Here is an 8,320-nt window from a genome sequence, read left to right as displayed (position 1 = left end):
TTGGGTGGGCCCGCTTCCAGGACATGGAGCATCAGACCAGTAACTGTCTCTCTGCATGGCTTGCAGGCCCACTGGCAAAGGTTCAGGAGCTGTGTCCACCTGGGGGGTGAGGGGACAACAACCTGCAAGAAGTGGGCACTTGGGGATGCTTCTCCTGCCCTTCTTCCAAGCCCACACCTGCACTCCCTTGTTCACATGGCTGCACCCCTCGGCCTGTGCTCTTCGGCTCATGAGGCTGCGCCCCTGCCTGCGCTCCCTTTGTTCACACGACTGTGTCCTCAGTCTTGTTCACGCAGCTCTGCCCAGTGGTTCAGGTGGCCTCGTGGGTGGCCTGCAGGTGTGAACAGGGTGGTGACCTGGCAAGCTGGGCGGGGCAGCTGAGGGTCCAGGAATCTCGCGCAAACCTAGGCCCATACCCAGTCCCCAGGGCCGCTCGCGTGCTTTCAGGGCATAGCCCAGCACCAGCCGCCCAGCGACCCCCTGTGGACTCGTGCCCCAAAGGCTGTGTGAAGCACGGAGGCCGCGACCCTCAGTGCTCCCCGAGGGACGGCCACAATTTGGCCCAGGCCCCTATTTCAGCCGCACCTTCCCAGATGCATTCCCTGGCTCCCAGACCGGCCCCGCCCCTGCTCCCAGCGCCACCCCGGGTCGCCAGGCCCAGCCCCTGCACACATCCTTCTGCAGCCGGGCTCCGACCGACCCGACGCCCCGCCCCGGCCCCGCCCCGCCCGCGGGACCTTTATAGGGAGCGCCGGGCGCTGCGCAGGGAAGTTGGTGCCGCCGTCCGCCCCCCGCCCCGCCGCCCGCTACTGCCGCCTCTCAGCCACCGCCATGCGTCCAGGGGCGCCCGGCCCACTGTGGTCACTGCCCTGCGGGGCCCTAGCTTGGGCTGTGAGCTTCGTGGGGTCCTTGAGCTTGGGTGACCCAGCACCCGGTAAGTGGGGTTGCGGGAAGGGCCGGGCGCGTGGGCCACCCACGTGGGCCCGCTCGGAATGCGTTTGGAGGTGTTGGGACGCCTAGAGGCTGTGGCCTGAGCGGTTTTCCGCAGAAGAGCTTGGGGCGCCCCACCCCCAGCCCCGAGGGCTCACAACAGGGTCACCGGGAGGTCAGTGGGTAGACGTTTCCTCCTGCGATTATCGATTCTAGTGGTCTGATGGGCGCTGGGGTGTCTGGAGTGCAAAGTGTCAGCCCTTAGCGCCTGGGACCCACACAACAGCCGGGCAGCTGGTATCCTGGGCCCTGGAGGGGCTCAGCAGCTAACGTGTGTAAGAGGCAGCATCAGAATTCGAACTTGCAGCCGTGGGTTCTTGTGCAATATTGAGTGCGGGACTCTGGGCCTTCAGCTGGGACCCTAGGTCTTCCCGAGTTTGACACGGACATACCGAGGGTTTGGAATGTCACACCTGACACTTAGGGGATGCTGAGCAAGTGACCCCCACTTCCTACCTCAGTTTCCCCTTGGGGAAATGAGCACTGGAGGCTGGGTTTCTGGAGCCCCGCAGAAGGTGTGCACCCATGCCCAAGAGTTGAGTGCCTAGGATGGGGGCAGTGGCTGTTTCCGCCCCCATTTGAGGGGGACACTGGAGGCCATCTGCTGCCACCCTCTCCCACCCTGGCACTCCCAGTCCAGCCCGCCCCACGAGCAGAGCCCCCTCCCCGAAGGCTGTCCCCAGGGAGCTGGTGAGCTCATGCAAGGAGAATGTTCCCAAGTTGGAGTGAGTAAGAAGCGGGCCAGGCGAGGGGGGGCTCCAGACGAGGGGGGCGCTGGGCCCTCGGGTGCCATCTAGACACAGGGCAGAGGCGTGAGAACAATTTGGGGGACCACTAACCCCGCAGGTCAGTCCCTAGTTCTGTCTAGGTGGGTGGGGTGCCAGGGGGAGCCAGAGGAAAGAGTGGGAGCTGGGGGGATGGGCCGGGATTGACACCCAGAGAGAGGGCTCCCCGGTTTCCTGAGCTAGGGGCACCTGTGAATCTGTCTCCGCCTCTCCTTTTGGTTGCGGGCAGGCCACCTCTGCTGTCAGAGCTGTGTGTAGCCTGAGGGCCAGGAGCAGAGAGCCGCTCCATGTCCAATGTCCAATGGAGGTGGGGAAGGCCAGCGTCCAGCAGCCCAGCAGGCAGTGCTCCTGCCTCTGTGAAGCAGCCCTCTCCTCCATCCACAGGTGGGGTGTGCTGGCTCCAGCAGGGCCCAGAGGCCACCTGTGGTCTGGTGCTGGGTACAGACGTGAGCCAGAAGGAGTGCTGTGCCTCAGGCAGCGTAGACGTGGCCTGGTCCAACCTCACCTATCCTGGGAACAAGATCAGCCTGCTGGGCTTCCTGGGCCTGATCCACTGTGTGCCCTGCAAAGGTGAGCACTCAGGCTGGGCAGGCAGCCAGAGTGGGCACTGGGATGGGTGGCCCTCTTGGGCAGAGGGGCCCTGCCCCAGGATTGGGTGGGAAACCTCCTTTCTCTTTGGTTTGGTGGGTTCAGGAAGGTGTATAGGACGTCCTTTCCCAGCTGCACCTGGAGGAGGTGAGTGTGGTTCACACCTAACTCCCAGAAGGTGGGTCTTCCTGACTGAGCCAGGGGTCTGTGTCTGAGACTCTGACCTCTGACTATGCTTTCTCCATGAGACTAGCAGAACCCCGAGGGCCACCTGAATGAGTGAGTGTGCCTAGGAACAGCCCAGAGGAGGTTATAGGGTACAACTTGAAGCAAGTGGGTATTGGAGTTGGGGTTCTAGGGGCTGGTTAGGAGTTTGCCACCAGAGAAGAGACTAGCCAATGAGCAGCAGCATACGCGCTGGAATGGGGTGAAGCCCAAGAAGGGGGCAGGGAGGAGCAGAGCTCAGGGATCCAGACCCACCAAGGTACTGGGTACAATGAACCCCGTCTGGGCCTGGCTACTTCTCTCCAGACCACCCTCCTTGGTTTGGGGAGGACGACAGACTTAAAAAACTGGCTGTTTGAGCAGGAGATGCCATGGGCACCCCACTGTCCTGACAAGTGCCTCATCTGGCCCCACTGGCTTGCCTTCCGCTCATGGTGGCCCGAGGCCGAGAGGACAGCTTCCAGATGTGGGTGTAGGCGGCTGGCTTGGAGGGCCCAGGTGCGGCCCACATGCCCTGGCAGCACGCCGAAGTGGGGGCTGGCCTTGTGTGGCCAGTGATGCTGGCTGTGTCCCCATATGATGCTTGGCACCCCTCCCCCCCGTTAGGGCGACTTCCTCATCAGCACCACTTCACACATGGGGGAAACTGAGGCTGGGGACAAACCTAGACCTTGTTTTCAGGCTCCATCCTCCAGCCACAAACAAAAGAACTGGGGGGGGGGGAGGGGTGTCCTCTGTCCTGAAGCCCCTGTGTTTTGGGAAATAGCCCCTGCACCAGTGCTGAGATGCCCTCTTGAGTTTGGAAAGTGGGCTGAGTAACCTTTAGTGGGCTAATTTGCATTGCCAGGGAATTGCATTTCAAACAGCAGCATGAATCCCTAAGACCTCAGTTTTGCCATCTGGGAAATGGGTCTGGGGAAAGGCCTTGGGGAGTAGAAGGCCCCTCCCCAGCAAATGTGTCCGGTCGGCGCCCTGTCAGAGGGGCCCCCTCCAGGGTGGTCCTGGAAGCCGTGGTTAACAGCCCCTGTTCTCCTAAGACCTGTTCCTGGACGGGGCGGAGTCCCCCCACCCCCTCACCCGCTGACGCAGCAGGGCCCCCCGCTGGCCTTCCCAGAAAGAGCATAAATCAGGGAACAGACGTCAGCTCTTGTGGGGTGGCCCAGCCAGAGGGGGCAGATTAGGGGTGGGGAGCCAGAGGCTATCCTGGGCCCAGACAATGTGGGAAGAAACCCCCACCCCCTTCGCACTCCCATTGACCTCATGACTGCAGATTCATCCCAACCCTGGACGGCGCCCCAACTCCAGAGAGTGGGTGTGCTTAGGGTCCAAGGGCTTCTCTGTACCTCTGCCCACGTGGCGTGGCGTGTGCCCACAGATTCGTGCGAAGGCGTGGACTGTGGCCCGGGCAAGGCATGCCGCATGCTGGAGGGCCGGCCCCGCTGCGAGTGTGCCCCGAACTGCACCGACCTCCCTGCGCGCCTGCAGGTCTGCGGCTCTGATGGCACCACCTATCGTGACGAGTGCGACCTGCGTGCCACGCGCTGCCGAGGCCACCCAGACCTGCGTGTCATGTACCAAGGCCATTGCCGCAGTGAGTGGGGTGGGGCCAGGGCTGGAGGGGTTGTACGTGGGCGGGGCCAGAGAGGGTGTGTGTGGGGGCCCTGCAGGGGCGGGATCGGAGGGGGGTTGTGCGTGGGGTGGGGCCTGCAGGGGCGGGGCCAGAGAGGATGTGGGGGCCTGCAAGGGCGGGGTCGGAGGGGACTGTGTGGGCGGGGTCTGAAGGGCCGGTCAAGAAGGGGCGTGGCCTAGATTGGAGGGGCTGGTATGGGGCGTGGCCCGGATTGGAGGGGATATGAAGGGGCGGGGCCCAGATCGGGGGCGTGGTCAGGATGGAGGGGCTGCGTGCCTGAAGGGGCGGGATCGGAGGGGCTGTGAAGGGGCGGGGCCTAGAGGAGGTGTCCGTCTGGAGGGGGAACCAGAGGGTGGGGCCTGAAGGATCTTGGGCTCAAAAGCGATATCCAACCAGGCAGGAACTTGGGGTTCTGGCTGTAGATGAGGTCCCACCTTGGTGGTCTCAGGTTGCACCCTGACTGTCTCATTCACCTGCAGAGTCATGTACACACGTGGTGTGCCCATGGCCACAGTCATGCGTCGTGGACCAGACGGGCAGTGCCTACTGCGTGCTGTGCCGCTCTGCACCCTGCCCGATGCCCTCCAGCCCTGGCCAGGAGCTGTGCGGTAATAACAACGTCACCTACAGCTCCTCATGCCACCTCCGCCAGGCTACCTGCTTCCTGGGCCGCTCCATCGGCGTGCGTCACCGCGGCAGCTGCACGGGTGCGTGGGCTCAGACGCCTGGGGGTGACCATACGCAGGCGGTCGGGCGTGGGACTGGGGGCACACAGGTCTGTTGGGGTGACGTCTGGCAGGCCTAAGCCCAGCCCTGATCTTGCCGCCCGCATCCTCTCTCTCCTACAGGGGCCCCTCAGCATTTAGACACCGAGTCAGAGGAGCAGAATTTTGTGTGAGCGCGAGGCCCCACCCCCAACCGCGTTTATTTATTACTACAGCAGAATCTAATTTATATACCACGGACACTCGTGCAGAGGCCCTGCCCACAGCATCTTGGGAGCGGCCATGGCCTCCACCCGCGGAGGACCCTCTCCTAGCACCCCGCTGAGGGCTTGCAGGCGACCACCCTTGAGGGTGCTTCTGGCTGGCGCCTAGGAGCTGCCTTGCTCTCAGTCGGGGGTTGCAGAGAGCCATGGACAAAAGAGAGTCTATGTTCAAGCAGGCCCCAAACATCTGGCCCCCACCTGCTAGATTCCAGATTTTCACCTTCCACTCTGCCTCAGTTTCCCCATTATACCCTGCCAAGGCCTCTGGGAAGGCGGAGTCTGGGCCTAGGTCAGGAATACATTGCCATGTCTGTGAGGCTGACCCTATTGACGGAGGAAGAAGCCCCGCTCACCTTTCCCAGGTGGGATGTCCTGAAGCAGGGCCTGGACAGCGCCCTCTAGTGACCACTGCCCTGTCTACGAGGCAGGGTTCAGAGACACCTGTAGCTCCTGGCCCACCAGGCTCACTGGACAGCACCCTGTCTTCTCCTGTGCCTTCTGCAGTCTAGAGGCCCAGACCAGAGGAGGGGGTTAGGGTTAGGGGGAGGGAGCTGTGTTCTTACCCTTTCTCTGTCCCTGGAAGTGCCTTACCTGTCCAGAAAGTAGCCTTGCGTCTGGGGGCCTTGCCAAGTCCCCCAACAAGGCACTGCCCCCACCTCAGTGTCCTGCCTCTCGCCAAAGAAATAAAGATCGTTAAAGCTGCTTCGACTGAACCCTGGCTTGCATCCTCTTTCTAAATCTCTGTGTCTCTGACACATGTGCTGGGCAGTCGTTGCCCCCTGGCCCTCACGTCCCCCTCTGTAGCTGACAGGGAGGGGAGGTGGGGACAAAGAATGAAGAGGATAAAGATGACTTAGAGCCACCCTGAAGGGCCAGCTAACCAGGCCCAGCGTGGAGGCTTGGCTGGTGCCCTTACAGCCCTATCAACAACGGAGGCAGCAGCTGGAAGCTCGCTGGCTTACCTGTGCTGACTGCTGTTCTGACTGTTTCTCACAGGACGGGTGTGTGTGTGTGTGTGTGTGTGTGTGTGTGTGTGTGTCTAGGTTTGAACCCAGGCCAACTCCTGACCCTGCTCTGGGTCAGACTCCGTCTGGTATCCTAGTAGCCCCTCTACCCACAGGGTCACCTGAGGCATTTCCTACCTGTTCCCAGTCTGGCTCCTACATACACAGGTGTGGGTCACTCAGCTCGAGTGGGAGGGACAGTTGAGGCTAAAGCCAGGGGCCAGCAGGGCCTTGGGGACTGGCCAGATATTACATGGAGACAGTGGAGTCCAGATGAGGTAGGGGGCCTGGGCTTGTATAAGCAATGGTCAGCAGCTATTTAGGGGGAGCCGGTGAGGATGGAGAGGGGCCGCTCAAGGTTCCCAAGTCAGGGGCAGGGAAGGGGGGTGGATCCTGGAGTTGGCAGTGGGAGCAGCTTGCACCTCATTCAGCACTTTATTCTGCAATTTTCTTTCTATGGTTTGGAGCTGATGCCCCGCCCCAGAGACTCCCCAGGAGATAGATGTTCGAGACTGGGGGTGACGTTTACTTTACTTCTGACTTGAGCATTCTGGACGTGTCTCATGCATGTGCAATGCTGTGCCCTGAGTGCCGGACAACGTCCCAGATCCAGGTGACAAAGGCAGACACCTGCGTGTACACATCCGGGTACTTGGGGTCGCCACACCAGAAGCCTGAGAAGGAGACGAGGCCGTGGGCCCTGCTCCCACACACCAGGGGTCCCCCGGAGTCAGCCTAGGGATGAAGGGAAGAGAGACCTTCATCACTAGACCTAGGGTTTTCTGAAGAAGCTGCTAAAATTAATCAGACCATGACCCTCCCTCCCTCCAAAGCCTTCAGTGGCTCCCTAGTTCTCTTAAAGCAAAGACTAAATTTCTAGTCTCAACCTTTAAAGGTCCTTCCCCAATTGGCCTCGACCTGTCCTCTTCAACCTTTGACCAGCATTCACCAGCTGCCAGCTGTGGACAACCAAACTTCAGCCTCCTGGCACTTTCCAGTTGTGGAGCTTGGCCACTGCTCCCTGCTGTACAGTGCACAACACTGGACCTGTGCCTGGGGTCTCCCACCACATGGCTCTCACTGGTGTCCCCAGCGGCCCTCCTTCTGATCTTCAGCAGACCCCAGGCAGTCTGTTCGCCAGGGCCCAGCTTCTGTCCATATCTGCTTTCCATGCTGTCCTGTCACTGCCCCCTGCTGGACACTGCTAGTACAATGCCAGCTGTGCCTTGACCAGTGCGAGCCTGAGGCCACATTCACTGTGTCCACTGCAGCCCTGCGACCCTCAGAAAGACCCTGAGCTTTCCGGGCCCCAGAGGGGCTTAGGTCTTGAGGAGGACCGCACTGTCCTTCTCAGTGACTCGGATGTCCAGGCCCAGCCCGCCCTGTTCCTTCCGGTGACTCGGTGCCCAGGTCTGCCCTGTCCCTCGTGGTGACTTGATGTCCAGGTCTGCCCTGTCCCTCGGGGTGGACCACACAGGGGCTCTTACCGAGCAGAAGCCTCGGCGCCGGTGGTCCCTGCTGCGTGTGCAGAGCATGGCGGGGCTCAGGAGGCCACCCCAGGAGCTGTTGCACGCGCCCAGGCCCAGCACGCACACCTGCGCCTCCATCAGCCCCGGGGGCGGGTCCTGGAAGTCCGACACGGAGCCCCAACCGGCCACTCGGCAGCGCGCCCCCACCTTGGGCACCGCGGCCCTCCGGGGCAGCTGCAGCGGTGCCACCTCACTGCCCAGCACGGCTGAGCCATTGAGCTGCAGAGAGAGAGGCCTCGGTCAGCGCTGGCCACCCAGGAAGAGCCATGCAGAGTTGGAAGGCCTCGACTCTGTTCCCTCAGGCAGCACCCTGCAGGTCTGTGGAGGACACCTGGGTGTCTGGTTCCTGCTTAGTTTGAATCCCGCCCCTGCACTGGAAAAGCAGACCCCTCCTTACAGAGTTATGGCCCCTGGATACCCGAGGAAACCGTCTGTGCAGGTAATGCATCTGCTGCCTCGTCTACCCTGTGACACCTGGCTCATCCTCTGGAAGTGGCCACCGGACTTACTCAGAAGGCAGGCTGCCTGGCTGCGGGCCCAGAGGCTGGTGACCTTGCCGGGCTGCCTGGATGCGGGGGGGT

The 8,320-nt window shown here is 62.0% G+C and overlaps 2 protein-coding genes across 2 annotated transcripts in view; one reads left to right on the top strand and one right to left on the bottom strand.

Moving 5' to 3' along the window:
* Positions 1-831: 831 nt before the first annotated feature.
* On the top strand, positions 832-5,116 carry FSTL3 (follistatin-like 3 (secreted glycoprotein)). Its single transcript, XM_006897952.1, has 5 exons — positions 832-934; positions 2,160-2,345; positions 3,964-4,179; positions 4,698-4,925; positions 5,067-5,116. Exons 1-5 carry the CDS (start codon positions 832-834, stop codon positions 5,114-5,116), a joined length of 783 nt encoding a protein of 260 aa, XP_006898014.1.
* Positions 5,117-6,771: 1,655 nt separating this feature from the next.
* PRSS57 (protease, serine, 57) overlaps positions 6,772-8,320 on the bottom strand; it is an 11,433-nt gene continuing 9,884 nt past the window's right edge. The window contains exons 4-5 of the mRNA XM_006898021.1: positions 7,698-7,958; positions 6,772-6,945 (exon numbers count right to left, since the gene is read on the bottom strand). Of these exons, the coding sequence (XP_006898083.1) occupies positions 6,772-6,945; positions 7,698-7,958 (435 nt within the window). The remainder of the gene's footprint in view (positions 6,946-7,697; positions 7,959-8,320) is intronic.

Source organism: Elephantulus edwardii, unplaced genomic scaffold, assembly GCF_000299155.1.
Source record: "Elephantulus edwardii isolate Elephantulus edwardi_28Jun2011 unplaced genomic scaffold, EleEdw1.0 scaffold00217, whole genome shotgun sequence".
Lineage (NCBI taxonomy): Eukaryota > Metazoa > Chordata > Mammalia > Macroscelidea > Macroscelididae > Elephantulus > Elephantulus edwardii.
This window is presented reverse-complemented; position numbering and strand designations above follow the sequence as displayed.